Raw genomic sequence first — 23,177 nt, forward strand, 5'->3', positions numbered from 1 at the left:
TCGAATTCTACATTACAAGCAGCTCAACGAGCTATGTGCTTTGTGTAACCTACCCCAGTCATTTTTGGGGGTCATTCACTCATACTCACATTCCTTCTCATGGGCCTCAAAACATTCTCCCACAGGAGAAACTGTTTTGGCCCCCCCAAAAATAGTGTAAGCACCCGACGTGCTAAGGGTAACCCTAGGACACATCCGGCGTGTTACCACTTAGCCATAGGGTCATTTGGCAATCAGCCCCACCAATTCCCCAATCTTGTATATCAATAAATAATGTTTGATATATTTTTGTTATGTCATTATTTGCATAAATATACATAACTTGTTATGAGTTTATGCAACAAGGACATGTCCCATCCTCATTGCTAGTCTAGTCCATATAACATTTATATATTTGCTTGCACCATGCTTCATTACGCACGTCTCTATCACTTGTTTACATCTCTCTACCATGGTCTTTGATACCACCTTACCCCAGTTAGACAGGTACGGCACACCGCGCGTTCCGTCTCATTTATTTCTAACATAGATTCCTTTGATATATGCATATTACTACTTTGCATTACAAGTAGTTATATGTACAGCAACAATATACTACATTTACATTCGTTATCAAATAATCCTACCACATATTTGCCAAGCTACCACAATACTTTGCCAAGCTACCCACGATGCCTTAGGTTCCCGGTTTCTGTGTATTCGCCATTTTGGAAGGAATTCAGATTAGTATTTTGCTTACCCACCCGCCTCCCTTCAACAGGGATCATATCCTATCATGTTTTTATTTCATTTACATCCATTGTTACTTGTACTACGTGGGACTGGTTGCTGATTTGGGCCTCAAAACATTCTCCCACAGGAGAAACTGTTTTGGCCCCCCCAAAAATAGTGTAAGCACCCGGCGTGCTAAGGGTAACCCTAGGACACATCCGGCGTGTCACCACTTAGCCCTAGGGTCATTTGGCAATCAGCCCCACCAATTCCCCAATCTTGTATATCAATAAATAATGTTTGATATATTTTTGTTATGTCATTATTTGCATAAACTATGCCATGGAAAGGTCTATAGGGAGGCAGCATTAGGCACACAACAATAGGTAGGCAACATTCAACACACTCACATTAAGATACAGGCAGTATCACACACACACATCAATAGGGAGGCAGCATTCACCACACACATACATTGAGGTAAAGGCAGTATCACACACACACACACAACAATAGGAAGGCAGCATTGGGCACACAATAATGGGCAGAAAGTGGGTACCTGGTGGGAAAAGTGTGACTATAACCTTCTAGCTTGGGTTATCTGGGTAATAATAGTATAAATATTCTACAGCACTTTGAGCATGCCTTAGGGTGTTGATTAGGCGTTTCATAAATATACATTTATTTTATAGATTAAGATAAATATGCAGCAGAGAGGGTTCGGGTGATCCTTGCACAGTCAGGCCCCTCTACACGCAGCCCAGACAGCGAACGGGATTTCTCACAGGAAATGCTGCCTAGTCGAACCCACCAAGAACTTTTCCAGAGAATATGTAGACTCCCCAACACTGCAGCCTTCTGCATTACCCAGACTGTCAGAAGGGCTGTGCTCCCGGTGGAGAACCCGGGCACTCTCCTGATCTGCACCAAGAGATCAGGAGGTACCAAACTAAGGGCACTGAAAACAATGGGGTGCAAGACGACATTACTTGGGATGCAAGCAAGACATTTCAAAGGCGAGGCCCACATATTTAGCATGCTTTTCCTGAATCTTGCCAATCTCATTGCTGTCAAAAGGGCCAAAAAATTCAATGACATGAATATATTCATTGGCTTTATCAAAAAGGACAAGATCAGGTTTGATGGCTGGAATTTTTCTGTGGCTGTATTGGCCTATTCCAAAGAAGTTTGAAAGCATCATTTTCCATGATGCCCTGGATATGTTCAGGGTCGTACTATGGTTGGGCCTCAGAGTCAAAGCCACAGGCATGGCGGAGACGATAGTAGAAGCAACAAGCCATGCAATTATGTCTTTTATGATATGCTGTTTGTGCCAAGGAAGGGCATCCACTGACAAGTGTTGGACAGTCTCTGTAAATTCATTACACAGTCGACATTGCACATAAATATTTTCTTTAAGAATCACATTTAGGCGATTGTGAATGGAAAGTGACTTGTCCTGAGCAGCAACATCATCCAGGTGACGGAGTCGGTTGGATTGCTATTCTGTTCCACACACTGCATGTACACACGGTTAAATGGTTTCTCAGAAAGCTGCTCCACAAAAGACCGTCTCTGGGCAGACTTGGTGAAGGACTTCATCTTCCAGCAGTACACAGCTATCTACAAAATCAACCTCAAATTTCAGATTCTGTCCAACAACCTTTGCATGCTTAAAATAGCTGTGGTTTTCCTTGCTTTCATCATGAGTCTTGACATGCATCACCAGAGGATCATCTGATAAATATGTGCAAAAGTACACGAAAGAATTCTATCATGAAGAGCCTCCACATTAATCAAACACTGACCTTCCGATTTGATTGGCATATATAAACGATTAACAGAGGAACGAGGATGGTGGGCTCTGTTATCAGACAGGATCCAATCAACTACTCCAAAGGAATAGGAAAGGACTGGCACAGCAAAAGTATTGGTGGATTTGACCTTGTTTTGAGCATTTAGCTCTGAGCTCCCACATTTTCTTTAAGCAAGTTTTTACTCAGCCCTAATTACCATGTTACGTTTCAAATGAAGTGTATTACATTTACCTGATCTTTCAAATTGGTATCTCCTTTGGCAATGAGCTCAATGTCATCCATGTAAAGGAGATGGGTAAGCAGTGTTGGGGATCTGTACTGAGGAGGTCCAGGATGGGAACCCTCCTCTTTATTGAGCAGAAAGCTCAAAGGATTTAAAGACAAACAAAAAAGCTAAGGACTAAAAGAATCCCCTTGGAATATTCCCCTTCTGATTGGAATAGATTCCGAAGTCTGCAACTTTATTATTATCATTATCGTTATAACGATAGAGAGGCAGCATTCAATCCTCTCATGTTAGGATAACGGCAGTAGCACACACACACACATCAAAAGGGAGGCAGCATTAGACGTACAACATTAGGGAGGCAGCATTCAACACACTCACATTAAAATAACGGCAGTAGCACACACACACATCAATAGGGAGGCAGCATTAGACGTACAACATTAGGGAGGCAGCATTCAACACACTCACATTAAATTAACGGCAGTAGCACACACACACACATCAATAGGGAGGCAGCACATTTGCACATCTAGATGAAGATCTAGATCTGTTGTATTATGGAGCAATAGAAGTACAAGAATTAGTTCCAATTTTATTCCCTTTTCTCTTCCAGAAAAAGTGAGTAAATTTCCAACATAGAATTTTATTTGTCTTTGAATTCTTTAAACAGGCATCATCAAAGCTCCTCTGCAATCAAACAACATGTTCTGTTGGACCAAATGAATTACTGTATGTTGGACAACGGGAGATTGGTGGAACTTCACCTTCAGATGGTAAGTATATATTTAGTATGTATTTAATATATATTTAGTATGTTATCATTGACAGCTCACTGTCAATATTGTGTATAAAACACTCTCAGAAAAGTTATGTAGGATTCTAAATTGTGTGACTTCAGAAAGTGTTGCAGAATTTGTATATTTTTACCAGCCTGATAGCCTAAGTTTATCTTATGTTAAAGGTATTGTGGGACCTAGTAAAAACTGTAATAATATGGTCTCTAGTAAGATCGGCACAAGCAGCATAGACAAGAGTCATACAGCAGCTTAGGGAAGCAGTCACTGCAGATCTGCAAGGCTCCATAAACCATATGGGCAGCAGAGAACACATAGGCTACATGGAGCAGGACACTAACAGAGACCACAGCAATAAGACATTAAGCTCTCTGGAGTTCTCTGCAGAACAATTGTTTGAAGACCAGGATTTATGGATTCGACTCAGCTCAATATAACATTTGCAGACAAGCTTGTTGTATTATAAGTGCCAACTCTGTGCCTCCACCACTGGAACAGGACCGAGCCCTTTGCAAAGAACTACTGTGAGGGATATCAGAGAAAGATTGAATGGAAGCTTGGATAGAAGCCAACCTGACTGCACTCAGACTTGTCTAACTTCAGACACATGGACAACAAGTTATGCTATGTGCAACGTTCTTGCTGTGAGGGTGTCAGTCTTTACTATGCTGGTATCTCCAGGTCTAGTGGGCTGCCATCTGATATGGACTAGTGTTGGCATCTATGAAAATTATAGGTGTAACTATTCCCACTGGATTATGGATGCCTAATTCCTGTGGTTACCACAGATACATACAGAAGAAATGGAAAATAAAAATGATGCCTAAGTCATAGTTTCCCTGGTGGTATGCCCTCACTCTGAGGAGTAATCTCCCCTTAATTCGTGATGTCAGAGTGTGCCCACTTATAAACCTCACAATTTTTCTGTATGTGCTACACATAGGACGTATCCAGGAAATTGGAAATGTTTTTGTACTGTGAATCATTGTCATCAAATTAGCTGTGATTTATCAAGATCAAATCAACAGATTGGTCAGTACAATCGCATTGCTTGGTGCAACAATCACATTTAGTAACTTTGTGACTTTTGTGACATTTTGTGAAAGTATCATTGTTTGTTTTTCCTGCACTATGGCTTAAAGCAAATGCTTACAGTGTCAGAAAAATATGTCGGATCTTGATGCTCATGGTGGTAAAGCATTCGCTCGTCACGCCGGACACGCCGAAAGCCTGGGTTCGATTCCCTGCATGGGTACAATGTGTGAAACCCATTTCTTGTGTCCCCCACCGTGATATTGCTGGAAGATTGCTAAAAGCGGAATACAACCCAACTCTCACTCACTACTACTAACACGGACGCAAGCATGCTGCACGGGCAGGGGGTTATTGACTCAGATGTCTTTGATCAGATAGCTGTCACTGGGTCAGCCCAGGGTCAATTTAAGGGTAGTACGTCTGGCTTGGATGGCACGTACACCTCGGCTGAAACTCAGCAGTCATCGACCTTAGCCACGGGCGGCATGTTCGATTGGTCGGCTGGGAAGACTGGGTCACTGGATATTGACAACCCTCCTATTCTTCCGTTAGTCCTGGGTTTTTTTCGGACCAGCACGTATCTAGTGTTTACCCTGTTTAGCATGAAGGCATTGTTATGCGAGACGGTTAGATGACAGTCTCTTCCTTTGATACGGAAGCTGATGATAACGTACCAGGATGGACTTTTAGAGAGAAAATTGAACTCATTTATGAAGTTAATCCGTCTACGGTGCCTTCACCATCTGATCAACCAGTGCTGGAAATTCACGTGGGACTGGGGACATCAGGATGTCTCCCACCTAAACGTGCGTCTAGACTTTCACTACTTCACTCTTCTGTAGTCAAGTCAACCATTAGAGTCTTATTACATGCAATTTGTCAATTCCAAGAACGTATTTAGTTTACCTAGGATCTCTCAAAGACTGGGTTACAGTATTCATGACAGATTATTACCCTCTGCTCCACTTTAGCTGGATGATGATTATTCTCAACTGGACTCTAAGCCTCCAAAGGAACACTTCATTCACCTATCTAGCAAGGATGTGCGTGACGAAGATATTGTAGCTTGAACTCCTGTGGATATTCTATCTTATGTGAACTGGTTTGTGGACGGTGTTAGGGCCTTGTTTCCCCCTGTCTTTCAAGATTACGCGGGGGTAAAGAAGGAAACCTCAGTTGCAATGTCAGCCCATGAAGTTGCTCTAGCGCACTCTTTTCTTGACGTAGTGTACCAGGGGGTCAGTGATGCTACACAAGCCCAAGTTGACACCTTAGGACATTTTACTGCCATGGATCGTCTTCAGTGTTTACGCTCTGTGAGAAACCTCCCAGATACCTTGAAGGACCAACTTTTGTCAGCAACCCATCAACTCCTCTGCCATATTTAGTGGACAGTGCCACCAGGCCATTGCGACTAAGGATGCTGTGACCTCGCGTAATCTTAATCAGCAATTAGCCTCCTTCTCTGCTTGCTCAGAATAGATCCAGGAGTGTTCCTAGAAGTAAGATAGGTACTCCATCAACTACTATGCCTCGCTCCTCCTCTTTGCGCTGTCTGGACTCATTACAAAAATCTGCCTTTGACCGTATGTCGGAATCCAGATCACGCTCATCTTCTGTTCCTTCAAGAGAGCAATCACACAGTTTCAGAGGAAGAAGTAGAGGTATGATACCTCCAAGGGATTTTACTCTCCAGTGTTTCTTGTGCACAAGAAACACACACACGAGATGCGAATGATTATAGACATGAGGGTAGTAAACAAGAACTTCCTAACAGAAGTTATTGGTGACATGGGATGGAACCCTGCAACTAAGTGTAAGACAAGATATATGCTTGGTTCGTTACTGGAGGAGAATGATGAATATGGACTCAAGATCGTATAAAGCCCTATGTTTATAATTGGGAAAATAATCAAGCACGGGACAGACACAAGCCTTGGCACTTAGCTTTTTACCGGCGAATGAACACATTGGGAATCACCAAAGAAGCTCTTTTATGAACATCATCACTGTAAGAGACTGTGAAGAACTATCGTTACAAGCAAGACGAGGGAAAATTTTATATGAATAAGTTTAACATTTCATGTTAATATTTTTGCATATATCTTTTAAGATCAGTTGTCATTTTATCGACTCATATGCTTCCAATATATTGTTCTGTGATATTTAATTATCAACCGTCTCTCATAACTCCATTTATAATATTTACTGAATATTTCTATATGTATTATTATTTATTTGAATGTACATATGGTAAGACGTAAATAAGCAGTCTGTCTGTCTGTCTGCCTGAAGGAGAGAGGTATTTATTTTGAAAACTTTATGTTTTCATTACATTGTTTACTTGTTAGTTTAATGGTATACATTTTTATAGTCGTCGCCTCGTCCGTCTGTCCGTCCGTCCGTCATCATTTTGTTTCCGGAACTCAAAGACCTTTTGATATTTTTCAACGAAAATTGGTAGATATGTCAAACATAACCTAAGGTGGTGCCTTTTGCTATTTACAGATTATTGTCATTTTAATTTTTCTCGGTTTCCATGGAAACGTTTTGGACTTAGTCTTAAAGAAGGGTGGGCTTCGTTTCCGGAGCATAACTCAAAAAACGTTCAATATTTTTCAACAAGACATGGTAGATATATCAAACAGAACCTTAAGTGGTGCCTCTTGCTATTTGCAGATTTTTGGCATTTTTATTTTTCCCGGTTTCCATGGAAACGATTCAGACTTAGTCCCAAAAGTGAGGGGTGGGCTTCGTTTCCGGAGCATAACTCAAGAACCGTTCAATATTTTTCAACAAAACTTGGTAGATATATCAAACAGATCCTAAACTGGGGCCTTTTGCTATTTGCAGATTTTTGTCATTTTTATTTTTCTTGGTTTCCATGGAAACATTTTGGACTTAGTCTCAAAAAGTAAGGAATGCTTTCGTTGCCGGAGCACAACTCAAAAACCGTATAATATTTTTCAACAAAACTGGTTAGATATATCAAACAGATCCTAAAGTTGTGCCTTTTGCTATTTGCCGATTTTGGGCATTTTTATTTTTCCCGGTTTCCATGGAAACGATTCTGACTTAGTCCCAAAAGTGAGGGGTGGGCTTCGTTTCCGGAACACAACTCGAAAACTTCTCTATATCTTTCAGCAAAACTTGGCAGATATGTGAGGCAGATCCCCAAGTGGTGCCTTTTGCTATTTGCAGATATTTGTGATCTATTATTTTCTCGGTTTCCATGGAAATGATTCGGACTTAGTCTCAAAAGGAAGGGGTGGGTTTCGTTTCTGGAGCACAACAGGAAAACTTCTTAAATATCTTTCAGCAAAACTTGACAGATATGTGAGGCAGATGCCAAAGTGGTGCCTTTTGCTATTTGGCAGAATTTGGGCATATTTATTTTTCCTGATTTTCATGGAAACGATTCGGACTTAATCCCAAAAGGAAAAAGGAGGGGTGGGTTTCGTTTCCGGAGTACAACTGGAAAACTTCTTAATATCTTTCAGCAAAACTTGGCAGATATGTGAGGCAGATGCCAAAGTGGTGCCTTTTGCTATTTGGCAGAATTTTGGCATATTTATTTTTCCTGATTTTCATGGAAACGATTCGGACTTAATCCCAAAAGGGAGGGTGGGCTTCACTTCCGGAGTATAACTCAAGAACCGTTCAATATATTTCAACAAAACTTGGTAGATATATCAAACAGAACCTTAAGGGGTGCCTTTTGCTATTTGCCGATTTTTGGCATTTTTATTTTTCCCGGTTTACATGGAAACGATTCGGACTTAGTCCCCAAAGGAGGGGTGGGTTTCGTTTCCGGAGCACAACTCGAAAACTATTCAATATCTTTCAGCAAAACTTGGCAGATATGTGAGGCAGATCCAAAAGTGGTGCCTTTTGCTATTTGCTTTTTGTGATTTATTATTTTCTCAGTTTCCATGGAAACAATTCGGACTTAGTCTCAAAAGGGAGGGGTAGGTTTTGTTTCCGGAGCACAACTCGAAAACTTCTCAATATCTTTCTGCAAAACTTGGCAGATATGTGAGTCAGATCTTGAAGTGGTGCCTTTTGCTATTTGCAGATTTTTGTCATTTATTTTTTCCATGATTTGCACTTAGTCTAAAATCAAGCTGGACTTTAAGTAACTGTCAGATGATTTGTTCTTTCAAAGATGTGGGGGCCGGGGGGATATGTCATCTTCTGATGACTCTTGTTTATTTATATACTGAACCACAAAAGAAACGTCGCTTTGGAAAACCAAATGCAAAATTTTGTGGTGGTGTTTTTATTTTGTTTGTACCGTTTTCTTAACATGCTTTTCAATCCAAATTGACTGTTATTACTAGTGTGTTTTCTGATGAAAAAGCATATTGACCAAACGCACTGAAAAAGGCAGACATGGTAAAATGTTCGGTATGACATTCGTGAAAATGAAAATGCACGTGCATGTTGTGACAACCCTACCAATGAAAGCGGGTCCCAAACTCGCTTGAAATCATTTTTGTTTTGACACAACCATCATGCCACGTCTTACGAGAGATAAGAGGATCCAAGTCGTGGGACGATTGAAAGTTGTCCAGACTGCACGGAGGGTAGTCAATCATTTTGATGTTCATGTTAGGACAGCAGGAGTGGTATCAGGTCACTAAGAACATTCAAGACCGTCAACGCAGTGGGCGACCTTCAGTAACATCACAACGTCAAGAATGACAGGCTGTGCGCAACCATCTGCAGGATTGCTTCCCCAGAGCGACAGAAACAGCATGCCAGACCATTTCTGACTCAAAACAGACCCATCAGTGCCGATACAGTGCATCGCGGAAGAAACCTCTACTGTCACAGATCATATCGTAGTCCTTTCCTCACCGCTCATCACCGCCAAAACCGACTCAAAATTGAGGTTATCGACAATGGAGAATTGTGCTGTTATCTTGTGAAAGCCGATATTGTGTTTCAACAGTCGATGGCAGAGTGAGAGTATGGTGAGGGCTTGGTGCTTCCGATGCTGCTTCCAACTTTGTACAATCTCGTCAGTCAACTGGAATTGAGCCGCTATCACGAGAACCTTCAACTTCAACTGCACTCGTGGAAGTTATCCACAATTCACTGGAACGGCAGGGATTTACAACGGAAACCATGGTGGTTCTCTCTCAATCAATCAGATCTTCCACAGCTTTACTGTAATGGGATCGATTCGTCGAGTGGAGACGACAGCATCAGCTCTTAGATTCTCCAATTACTTGCCAATATTTTACTCTATCTCAGGAAGGAAAGGAATCTTAGACATGGTACCATCAAAGGATACACATCCGGGATTGCTTCAGTTTGTGATATTCAACGCCAGTGCATTAACACTATATTGTATTATGTTAGTTAAAATGTACAAAGTTACGTCACTTTATCCATCTGTGGAGACGTATAGAGTTATGTCCCTTAGTTCACTCTTGTGTACGGTCCTGAATAAAATCTGCAAGGATTAGGTGTTGGATCTAATAACTCCCTCCATAAACTTATCAGCTCATTCCAGATTAAAGATGTGACCACTCCCACCTTGTTTCCAAAGTGGGATCTCTGTTTAGTGCTTGAATCATTGCAATCGTTTTTGCGGATGGCTATAAACTGCAGGACCTTTGGGCCAGAGAGTGTACAAGATCCCTGCTCTTCCAACTACGGCTTCCCGATCAGACAGGTCTAGAATTCTTTGCCCAATTCACGCTTTACACTGGTATATTCAGTGCACGCAGAGTTTTAGACGGAATCGTCGGCAACAATTCCTATCTTGTAAGATGAACAAGGACACCGAGATCTCAAAGAACACCTTATCCTCCTGATTTAGAAAGACAATTACCAATGCACACTAGGACTGTGATCAGGGCTTGGTTAACTTAAAGTTCTCACCACATGAGATCAGAGCGTTAGCTACCTCTTTAGCTGCTTGGAGATCTGTTTCAGTAGGACAGGTTGTGTCAGCTTGCCAGTGGAAGTCGCCTAATACCTTTATCAACATTTACCTCAGAGATGTGGCCTCTTCCATGGACGGGTTGAAGAACCTTGGAGCCCTGGTGGCAGCTCAACACCACTCCTCCGCTTGATCCTTCTTTGGGGGGAAAAAGAGGTGGGGAGGTTTGCTCAGAGATGTCCGCATACAGTGTGATACTGACTGGACCTTGAGGGATGGAGCCTCCCAGGATTGAGGATAGTTCATGGGGTGAAAGTCTTCTTGAAATCATGGAATCTTTAAGCAAGTTTTGGTCACGTGTTATTCAGTGGATTGGTATTCCACTAACGTTAGTTGTTCACACCAATTATGTGACCTGAGGGGAGAATATAACGTCAGGTACCGGAAGTGACGTCATTAGACCTGAAGTGGCGTCATGAGACCGGAAGTGACGTCATAGAATCCCGTTAGCACCTTTTATCATTATCCCTCATGGTTGGATCCTTCCCTTGGTGTCGGGTTAATCTATTAACTTTAGAGTGAATGATCCTAGGTCAGTATTCTTATAATTTACAGTCATAAAGACATTTTCCTCATATAAATTGTCATAGTTCCCTCGTTATCTGAGTATAAGGTTTTTCAGTATTCGTGGAGTATGCCCAAGTTTATCTATTAGTCTTCTGCTCATGTGGGATTCAGGAAACCATAATCCAGAGGGAATGTTTACACCAATAATTAGGAACAATTACAAGTATTGTTAGTAATTGTTAGTAAATTTCTAGATTATGGAGTTTAGCTCCTTCCCTTTTTTTTCTCATCCTCCCCACTACTCATGGCAGAAGATTGTTTTTCATAAAAATTGTGAGCTTTAAAGGGACGTGCTCTAAAGTCATAAATTAAGGGGAGATAACTCCACAGGGTGAAGGCATACCACCAGGGAAACTATGACTTAGGCATCATTTATCTTTTCCATTTTTTCTGTATGTTTCTGTGGTAACCAAAGGAATAAGGCATCCATAATCCAGAGGTAAGTTTACTAACAATTACGAACAATAATTGTAATTGTTCCTTATGGGGCAGGTAGCCAATGGTTGGTTATCAAAATGAGGCACAACAACTTGATCAACAATGTCCATGATGTACCGCTGGCCAAACAAATTCCCCTACAGTCAACAGTGTCAACTTATTCATGGGAGACTCATCCCCACACCATAACTGAACCTCCACCAAAATGTACAGTAGGATAAATGTTCCTGGGCACATAATTAATGTTAGTGTACTTACAAAATCCCTGACGACCATTCATAAACATTAAGCAAGAACCTGCTTTGTCTGACCAATGGGTCCATCTCCAACCTTAACAATTGTACCATAAATTACAACATGCAGCAATGTCATGCAGTTAATGAAACGCTTTGGGCTTCTGCGAATGATAATGCCCTAAAAAATAGCATTACCCTTATATTAGTGACCATAACCCCAGATTTGCAATGGTAGATTTTGATGATGATCTCTTACCAAGACCTTGCACAAGACAGGGAAAGTACCTTTGTGTTTGTTCAAAGGTGTCAGCCTGTTGGCCTGTTGGCCTTTGATATTTGGTAATACTTCACAGCTATAGAGACTATTTTTAAGATCATTCTGAGCCATATTTTAAAGGGGCACTGATCCAGAGTGATTAATGTTTTTAGCCAACAGTCTAATTACGAAACCAAGCTGCAGGCTGGTGGAGTCTACTAATGCCTACAGTGAATGATGCCTACAGTGTTAAATAAACAACTTTACGCACCAGTGCTGCTGATTGCACCTGCCTTCAACCTTTCAATAAAGTGGCATGGTCCTATTTCAAAGTGCACTAATGCCTACAGTATATAGAAAACAGTAACTTTCTATGTTGAGAGACATTTTATTTGGTCATTCATATACATATGTACATTCATATACATATCTTTCACATTGTTGTCATATTTTTCTTAATTTTCTTAAACTTTATTCATATCTTTCACATAGTAGTTTGTTTTGAGATAAATAAATTTACATAAATAAACATAATCATTTATTTGGATTAAAATGTAATTAAAACTTAATTTGATTCATGATCATATATACATATATACATCTTTCACACAGTCAACTACCACATTCATTAATAAAGTCATTGTGGTAACCAAAAGTAATTTACATGTATACACACAGTTTCACACATTCATCAACATAGTCATTTGGTTTTCAAGCTAGCTTGATCAAATATCCTGCAGCAGTCAGGAATTCCAGGGGTGTCTTGATACCAGATGTCAGCTGGGCCTTCAGACGAGTGAGTCTCTGGTCAATTTCTGTGTACGTCCTCTTGCGGGGTGGGGGACAGGCGCCATGAGCCATCTGCACCAGCTTATTTCTCTCCTCTTTCTCCAGCTTCTGCAGAACCTTCACAAGAGCGAAAATGTTCGGGTGGGCTCTCTGGACGGTCTTGTTGAGATATCTGGCCTCCCCTAATCCCTTTGTAGGCAATAGTGCACACTAAGTGGAACAATCTACTTGTGTGCAGGTAAACGTATCGCTGTCACTGCAAACGTTGTAGCTATTATTCCCTGTAGGCATTATTCACTGTAGGCATTAGTAGACCTAACCTGCAGGCTAGTCACTACCTGCTCCATCAACCATGACGGACACGGGGACTGGGCTACTGTCCATCGTGGCAGAATTTCTTTAACCTGAACAGTTGGACGTTAGGAAGGGTGGATGCCCAGCAGATGTCATTATTTGAAAATATCCCCGGTAGTTCTTGTCTCATCGTAGTATCCTAGCAGTGTAGGTTTTTTTCAGTTTTTCTAATACTTGGATGGTATAATGACAATGGTATTTGATCCTATTTCTGGGCTTTTTACCTCGATATTTAATAATGTCATGTAAAAATATGATGTCTATTACCTATGCTATGATATTAAAAATACACATTTGATGTATTTGAATCCGTAAACTAAACAACCCCACTTTGCCATTGCTAGAAAAATCTAAAAATTTACTTTGGTAAATAGGTATATACATTTTTTAACTAAGTACACAGCAAATGCTTATATGTATTTCTTATGCAACAATGAAGTTCGGTTTGCATCCTCAAAACAGTGATGGCCATAAGTTGTTTTTTCAGGCAATCAAACTTGCATGCAATACAGCAACTACTACTCTCGTGCTGTAACCCTTGTTTGATGGTAAACCTACACTTGTTATTTGTCATCATTCACTTGATGGTCAGTTAATGAATATATAACTGGCTTAATTAGTGGTAACACCACTCAGACTACCCGACAAAGGTTCCCATTTGGCATTTCTCGTATCTGGAATAAATACTCAACACTCAAACAACTTTTGACTGAAGTTTTTCTCTAAGCTATTACTGATACATGATGAAACTAATATTCTATATTTATATTGTCCTAATATCTGAATCCTAATATATTGCTTGTTGTGGTAATAATGAATAATGAATTTTGTATGAATAATTATTCCATGATACTACCCCACCCACTACGTAACCTATCGTAATAATTTAAACCCAAATCCCGAACAAGACAGTTAAAAATTAGACCACTGATCGTCCGATCAGGTGCTGAAGAAGAGACTCGTCATCAATGCTACTTAAAGTCACTGTGAATTGAAGTGGGAATCTGTCTGTGATGACTGACCAGAACTTGTCATAATGGTACTTCAGATGGTCACATGATAACATCACCTGTCTCAGTAGGTCAGTGTACACAGTGTTGCACAGGTCACATCGTGTCTCGGTTTGTTGTGGAACTGCTACCCACACTGAAGCCAGGTGAGTCTATTGTCGGATGTACTCTCTGTTTCTGGCTCGGAACCAAACTGATGCAGGTCCTAGAACATCATGCAGCTTCTGAATCATGCAAAGTCTAGGTGATTGCTTGTGCATTCTGTCCATTCAGCACTGTATTTGGTAGTGATTCTGTGGGTAATTAGTCTCTTCCACACATATTTGCTTGGTAGAACGTTGATAGTCAAGTACCGATTCAGATAGTCCAGCAAGTTGTACTTCTGTGGGACATTGATTATATGAGGTATGAAGCCTATCTGTTGATAGTTACGGTTATGAAGATATTGATCGAGTCTTCTGTGTAGGGGCTTCTTTGATAGGTTGTCAGGGAAGAGTGAACACAGTCTGTGAAGAACCACAAGTTGACGCTTTGAGATCTCTTCTGTAATAGGCATCCAGTTGATCATACTGAGACACATATCTGTTCTTTTCTTTTTTTCTTTTTTTTAAAGTATTTTTATTTCCCAAAGTACATTTGTTGTTGTCATAGTACAAAAACATCAAACACAACACATCCTCGTCATCAAACATTGTGCAAGCATCACCATCAATACAATCAATCAATACATCAATACAAAACAATCATCATCGTATGTTCAGGGTGGATTTACTATAATGTATCTGTTATCCTTGCCCAAGGCTAATATGTATACCAGTACTTGTATTCAGATGCACTTGTCAAATTTTATTATACTTGTATAACATCTAGGTTGGTATAGTTAGTGAAAAGTGTATGGAAAGAGGACCAGAAAGCATAAAATTTTGCTGGGTTTGCATTAGAAAATGCTGTATATTTGGTAGCTTTATAATAGTTGAGTATTTCCCTTTGAAGCGCTTTAAAATCTGGCTTAATATTATTTTGACTTGTTTTATATAACATGTATTTCACTATTGGAAACCCCAGATTAAGTGGGTTGTTGTTTTTACCTTTGAAACCAAAGATAATATTTTCGTGCAACAAATCAATATTTCCTTCAGACAGTATATCCAGCCAATCGGATACCTCCTTCCATACTTTCACGGTATATTGGCATTCACACAATAAATGAATGATTGTTTCAGGAGCAGATTCACAGAATGAGCACATTGAAGAGTCTGTGTAATTCATCAAGTGTAACTTATGTTTAGTCGTTAAAATATTGTGAGTAATCTTGAAATGAAACCATCTTAACTGTACACTTTCTGTACATCTATTTGCCATTAAATATATGTTAGACCAGTCTTCTTTGTTATATTGTTTGTTGAGGATGTGTTCCCACTTTTTTTGGCTTGTTGGTCTAGTTTCAACTTGAGGTAAAAATACGTTATAAAAGGATTTACTCCTTTTTGGTTTTGTCCGCAAATGCAAGATATATTAAAGGGTAATGTTGGGTATTTAACCTGATAGGTCCAAGCTGTATCAGGTATTTTTCTGAGTCTGCAATATGCTAAAACAGTACTCTTTATACCTTCTAGTTGTAGGAAGTTTATATTTGCAATTCCATATTTTTTTCTGTCAACTTTATGTAAGAAATTTCCATTCTGATCTAAAATATCACAAACTAACATTATTCCCTTTTTTGCCATATTTTCATAGTAGATTGACTTTCCCTCTATTTTAATGTTATTATTAAACCATAGAGACTGGTTGAAAATATCTGATATTTCTTGCACATTTGTGAAACACCTTTTTAGGTAGTGGCACCATGCCGTTAACACATCACTTCAAGATTGATTTGAGACACTGGGAATAATATTATTGCACACATATTGTGCATCAGCATACCATAATTTATTTGCATTGTCTAGGATTTCATTTGCAATAGAAGTACATTTTGAACTGTTGAGCAACAACCGTTTAATCCACATTATTTTTTGAGCATTTATAGTAGTTCTTACAATGGGTACACTTATTCCTCCATCCTTTGGTTTAAGATGCATAATTTCTCGCTTTACCTTCTTATCTGTTTTCCCTTGCCAAACAAAATTAAAACACTTTTTGAAACTTTTGTAATGTGTCTTCGGATGGACTAGGAATGGATGAAAATAGGTGGTTTAACTTTGGTAAAAGCTAGGATTTCAGGATAACATTTTTGCCCATTGGTGTCAAATATCTCAGAGACCAAATATCCCTTTAATTTAATTTTCTTATTTTTTCTTATTAGAATAGCTAGTATTTCGGCACATAAGATAAAAATGTAAGGTGATATTGGGTCTCCCTGTCGGCAGCCCCTAGTTATCTTGAAGAACTCTCTCGCGAACCCATTTACTAATACACTTGATTCACTATCGTTTAGCAGTACTTGTATCCAATTTTGAATACATGGTCCAAAGTTGAAAAAGTCCATTACATTTTGCATAAATGTTCTGTCAACCGAGTCAAAAGCTTTTTCAAAATCAATGAGCAGTAATAATCCTGGAATTTGATATGATTCACTATAGTCCATTACGTCGTATATCTGCCTTGTGACTTCTCCTATGTATCTTCCTTGAATAAAACCTTTTTTGATCCTCACTGATAATAAGTGGTAATATTGTCTTTATTCTGTTTGCTATAACTGCAGAAGCTAATTTGTAGGAGGTATTTAGTAGTGATATTGGTCTCCAGTTTTTTAGCATTTTTTTTACTTTTACCACTCTTAGGAATACATGTAATAAAACCTTGTTTTTGTGATACGGACATAGAATCATTTTCATATGCATACTTCAAGGAGTTAATTAGAAATTTATTTAAGTCATTCCAAAAAAACTTGAGGAATTCACTGGAGAAGCCATCCGGGCCCGGACTTTTATCATTTTTCATTTTCTTTAAAGCGACAAGTGTTTCTTTGTATGGCAGCTTCTTCTGACAGTTTAGGTATTTCATCTTCTATGAACAATTCTCCTAATTTAATTTGTGTGCTGACTTCACTTAAATAAAGTTTTTTGTAGAATGTTCTAGTATCTTCTAGTATTTCCTTATAATCTTTTATCACTGTACCATCCTTTTTTTCCAATTCCATTATTGATTTATTTTTAAAAATTCTGCTTTCTAATTGTAAGAAGTACTTTGATGGTTTTTCCCCTTGTTCGATCCACTTTGCCTTAGATTTTATGTATAAACCTTTTATCTTTTGTTTGCTAATTTCTTCTAAGTCTTGTTTAACTTCATTTACTCTTTTAAATATTTCTGTCTTTTTTTCAGCTGGTTCTGTATCCAGGTTGATTTCCAATTCTCTTAATTTATTTTCCAAAGCCTTTTATCTGTTCAAAGTCATTTTCTTTTTTGTAGATGAATAATATATAGTCATACCTCTAATTTCTAACAGTAGAATTTCCCATAACAGTTGATCATTTATGGTATATCTTGTTTCTTCAGCTTTTGCTTCCGTTTTAACTTCATATTGTTGTAGGGTATTCTTTATTGTAGTTTTTACTTTTTCAACATATTTTTCATCGTGAAGTAGTAAGTTATTGAACTTCCAAAATCCTTTCCCTCTTATCGTATCTCCTAAAGATATTGATAGTGAGATTATTGAGTGATCTGAATTAATGCTTGGGGATATATCGGTTTGTGTAACTGCCTGCAAAAGATTATGTGATACAAGGAAAAAATCTAACCTAGATTGTTTAAGCGGGGTTGGTTGTCTCCAAGTGAAGCGTTTTTTATACGGGTTTGATTCTCTCCAAGGGTCTTTCAAGTCTAATAGAGTTATAACATTTAATAGTTCTTGTCTGGCTTTTGGGTTATTCGTGTGTTTGTAGTTATAGGTGTCTAAGTCACTGTCTAGTATCATGTTCCAGTCTCCACATATTATAAATTTATCATTTTCTTGTTGTTTTAACATATTTTTGATATTTGTAATGAACTCGGGGCAATCTTTATTAGGTCATTATACATTAATAATTGTGTAGTCACTATCATGTATTTTTACTCTCAGTAGAATATAATTTCCATTATCCATATCAATTTGTTGATCTGTAACCTTAAATTCAAAATTGTTATTAAAAAGAATAGCTGTTCCCCTTGCATTGCTTCGAAAGTGGCTGAAATAAAATTCACTATAGCCCCTTTGCTGTTTAATGAGCTGTTCTTGCTCAGTAGTGAAATGAACGTCTTGAAGACAGAATATGTTAGCCTTTTTTAGCCTTAAGAACCTGAATACCTGTTTTCTTTAAAAAGCATTATTGAGACCTCTGCAGTTAAGAGATAGAATTTTTAGATTTTCCTTATTTACATTTTGTTTCATTATTTACCTTACAATGATTTGTAGTAGAAGGAGATGGTTTGGATGACCTTGCCAGTTCTTGGGATGAGTTAACAAAGCATCTATGGCAACAAACATACATTTGGGAATTTTTTTAGTACAACAAAAGTGAACAAAAGATACAACAGTAAACAATATATATATGTGTACACTTCCGACTTCCGTCCTGTAATGCTGATAAAGCATAGTATAAGTCTTACAGCCTTTTCCGTCTGTTTACTTATAGTTTGTTTTCATTTTTTTATGAATCCACTTTAGTTTGGGCTCTGGTTATGTGATATTACTGGTATTAACGGTAGCATAGCTTTATGGAACATTTTTTCTTCAGTTCCGCAATATCGTGCATATCGCATTTCTACGAAGGGCCCAGGCCATGTGATGGTATCGAATATAATCTATGGTACCTATTATTTATAATTACTAACAATTACATATGTAATTTTTTGTTTATTTCAATTATAATGCCCGCAATTATATTTCTCAGTATAAGTTGTTGAATGTGAAAGGCATAATAATTACTATTATATAATATTTCTATACCAGTTGTGGTACCATGGCAGTTAAATACGTATGTAGTGGAATCGAATATTAAATACTTAATATGGCAGCTACTTTGAATGACATAAAGAAGTGGCAATTTAAAATGTTTACCCTGAGGGTACAATTCTTTTCAATGATTTGCAACTGTATCAATGAGAACAAAGAATATACCTGAATGTCCGATGGTGTATTGGTGTATTCCTCGTTTGTACACAGGTAGGTTTAAATGAGTAAATCGTATTCCCATGGTAAATAAAGATTCATTTTGACAACCGCAATAACAATTGCATTTCGTCATCAAAAATTGGCATTTTCTCACATGCCAGCAGTTGTCCATACTTTTGGACAATAATCGAGCTTAAATATTACAAATTAATAAGCATATTTTTGTAAAAATGAAGCGAATGATTTCCATAGTAGTTTCTTGGATCAATGAATAACCGAATGTACATAAATGTCAAAGATTTTCTTTTAACATAATACTCGCTTGTGTAAAAAGACCAATTTAACCAATCTTTATCGAGAATACTAAAACATACCAAAATTCCCTTGACGTAAAACATAAAATACTAGACTATCCTCATTTTGGCAGGGATAAGGGTTGTATTTCCTCACCAACATATGTTTTTAGCTCAGCGTAAACCAACATACAATTGTTCTTACTTTTGGACAGTAATCGAGCTTAAGTGTTACTAAATAATAAACATATTTCTCATTGCAGTAAAGTCAATCGTCTTTTACAGCTTATATTATCATATATGTAACAAAAATTGAAGGGCAACATGTATTTCTACACTAGTACAAGAGAAGTAGGAGGAAACTTTGGTTTCTGTCAAAAGTATATATGGTATATAATATGACAGTCTATTATATAACTAAACGAGGTAACAAGTTATTGTTTTCCTCAGGGTATTGATGGTTTCTATACGAATTTAATAAACCAGTATAGTATAAATTTCTATAATAGTTTCATGGACCAATGACTAACCGAATGTACAAAATTATCAATCATTTCCTTTTAAAATAGTCAACGAAAATATAGGTATAACACTATCTTATAACCTGGTAAACCCTTGGCGTACTGTATAAGATATGAACTGTCCTCGTTTTGATGAGAATATAAGGTGTATCACATCGCCAAGATATGTTTTTGATTCAGCATAAACCAACATACTATTCCTATCCATACAAAGGTAATGCATTTAACTTTACTGTATTTGCTTTAGAAGGAATATTACTTTCTATACTGCACTGCACATTTAGGGGGACTAGTACACACAAATACACCCATAGACATAAATGTGCATACGTATACATACATACACACACACACACATATATATAGATATAATAAGTAGCTAGGTGTCCCGAGTATCTGTTCTTGTCTTTATTTGGATGCTTGTAGAGATGTTGCCATATAGTGCCATGTTGTGGAGAGCTGCCATATATCCTGCTGAGAGAGCTGTGTCCACAGTTCGCAGCCATACAGCAGACAAGGTAGAACTGTTTTACGGACAGACTTTGACTATGAATAGGGGTGTCATAACTTGCAAACCTAAACAAGGAAAGGATAGAAAATATTTGAAGAACTGGCGCCCTATATCTTTGTTAAATGCCATTTATAAGATTATAAGTACATGCAAACAGGCTTCATCCCTGCTAGATGTATCAGTGAAAATATAAGACTGTTATATGATATCATGTTTGAAACTAGAAAACAAAATAAGAATGGCTTTTTACTATTAATTGATTTTGAAAAAGCATTTGACACAGTTTCAAAAACATTTGTTAGCAAGGTTTTACAAAAGTTTGGGTTTGATCCATACATGCTGAAATGGATATCTATACTAACGAAAAATGCTACCTCCTGCATTATCCAAAATAGACATCTATCCAAATTCTTTCCTAATAATAGAGGCTGTAGGCAGGGGGACCCCATCTCGCCATATCTATTTTTGTTTGTAGCAGAGATCCTAGGTATCATGATTCGTGCAAATGTAAGTATTAAGGGTATTATCTTGAATAGCAAGGAATATAAGCTAGGTCAATATGCTGACGACACCCAGCTCTTTCTGGTGTCCTCCCAGTTGTGAGAACTCCCAGTTGTGAGACACATTAATTAATGGTTCTTTCTGGATGGCTCCGATGTCAGCCTGAAGGCTGCTATGGATATTCTCTCTCTCTTCTATCGCATGTCAGGACTAAAAATAACTATAGACAAGACAAAAGCCCTGTGGATTGGAGCTATGGCTAACAGTAAAGATATAAGATGTGGTGAATATGGCCTGGACTGGCACTTAGGGAACTTTGAGGTTTGGGGTATTGTTTTAAATGCTGATTTGAATGACCTGTGGGTTATCAACACCAGGAAAAGGCTAAAAGTTATATCAAACATTCTTGGGAATTGGCGAAAAAGGAAGTTGACTATTACTGGGAAGATAACTGTAATTAAAACCTTGGCTGTATCTACTTTAGTACACATTTTTACATCACTCCCTAATCCTCCTAAATGTTTCATGCATGATATTGAGAAAATGTTTTTCACTTTTATCTGGAGTGGTAAACCTGATAAGATTAAGAGGAGGAATATGAAAAAGGATTACAGGGAAGGAGGAAATAGGATGATTGATTTAAAATCTTTTATTGCTGCACTGAAACTAGCCACTATTAAGAGGTATTTTAACAATGACGCTAATAACCCTTGCAATGTTCCTATTCGTCAACTTGCTCAGATGGGCTCAAACATTGATCAATTCTGCACTGTGGACAACCCATATTGGAAAGATGTTCTTCTATCATGGAAGAGATACAGGAGCCTATTCATAACTGATGAGAATGATCTGTCTAAAATACTCTCTGAGACCCTCTGGTTTAATTACCAGTTTCATTCAGTCGATTCATCCTTTTTTCTTAAAAATTGGTTTGAGTATGGAATCACTGAAGTTAAAGACCTCTGTAATATTTAGGAGATAAACATCATATTTCATTTTGAACCGACTGCGTCAGCCGGAGGTTTCAAATGAAATATTCACCCGGAAATTGGCCAACACATGATGTTTATCGACATTGTAAACAACAAAAGTAAACCAAAAGGTCCACACACGTTTTTGTGTCTGCACTCATTGACATCGAGTACGGGTACAGCAGTGAAATGTCATCAGACGGCCATTTCGGCTGTCTCCCATGGTAGCATCTGGAACTGCTCATTTGTGACGTCATTCCAACTTTACGTCACAATATGATTTGAATGACGTCATCACAGCTGACGACGTAACAATACAATGGTGTGAGCGATATTTGAATGTATTAATACGCAGCGAATTTCTGGGAATCGTATACCATTTGATCATGTTTTTCAACCAATCAGATTAGAGAACACAGTGACTTTTGGTTTACAATATACCTTCAAAGGTTGTAGAAGGTTCTATGACAACTTGCTTAAAACATGTGAGCTACCTGATGTGTGTAACAAGTGGGAAAGTATGACTCAGATTACATTGCCTTGGAGTATTGTTTTTACAAACTATAGAAAGTGTACTCGGGATGTTAAGTTATTGGATTTCCAATTTTGATTCATCCACAAGATTATATATACTAAAAAAGAATTGATGAAAATGAAATTGATTGACAAAAATATTTGTACATTTTGCAAATCAGAACCAGAAGATATTATCCATGTTTTTGTCTCGTGTGAACATGTACAGATGTTCTGGAGTGAACTAAGGATTTTTATTAAAAACACTTTTAGCATTGACATTGTACTCTCAGATTTCACAATCCTGTTGGGACTTAACACTGGCTATGATTTTATTAACAACATTATTCTCGCTGGGAAACGATTCATATATGTCTCAAGTATAAACAACAGGCGGCTGCAAATGTCAGGATTTCTGAAAATAATACAGAATATTGTATTTGTCGAAAAATACATAGCTAAGAAACACAACAGGACTGACAAATTTCACAAAAACTTGCCTAATAGCTTTGTTTCGAACTTTGAAAATCTGCAAGTCTCTGTGCCAATAAATAATCAGCTCCAACATGCCTATGACCCATGAGTT

General features: G+C 38.1%; 1 protein-coding gene across 1 annotated transcript in view; it reads left to right on the forward strand.

Annotated features, from left to right (window-relative positions):
- The window catches only part of LOC124282570 (protein N-terminal asparagine amidohydrolase-like), a 655,781-nt gene that overhangs the window by 131,235 nt on the left and 501,369 nt on the right, over nucleotides 1-23,177 (forward strand). Inside the window, exon 3 of the mRNA XM_046718580.1 lies at nucleotides 3,428-3,530. Coding sequence (XP_046574536.1) covers nucleotides 3,428-3,530 — 103 coding nt within the window. The remainder of the gene's footprint in view (nucleotides 1-3,427; nucleotides 3,531-23,177) is intronic.

The sequence above is a fragment of the Haliotis rubra genome, unplaced genomic scaffold (genome assembly GCF_003918875.1).
Source record: "Haliotis rubra isolate DU_JTF1 unplaced genomic scaffold, ASM391887v1 Scf30, whole genome shotgun sequence".
Lineage (NCBI taxonomy): Eukaryota > Metazoa > Mollusca > Gastropoda > Lepetellida > Haliotidae > Haliotis > Haliotis rubra.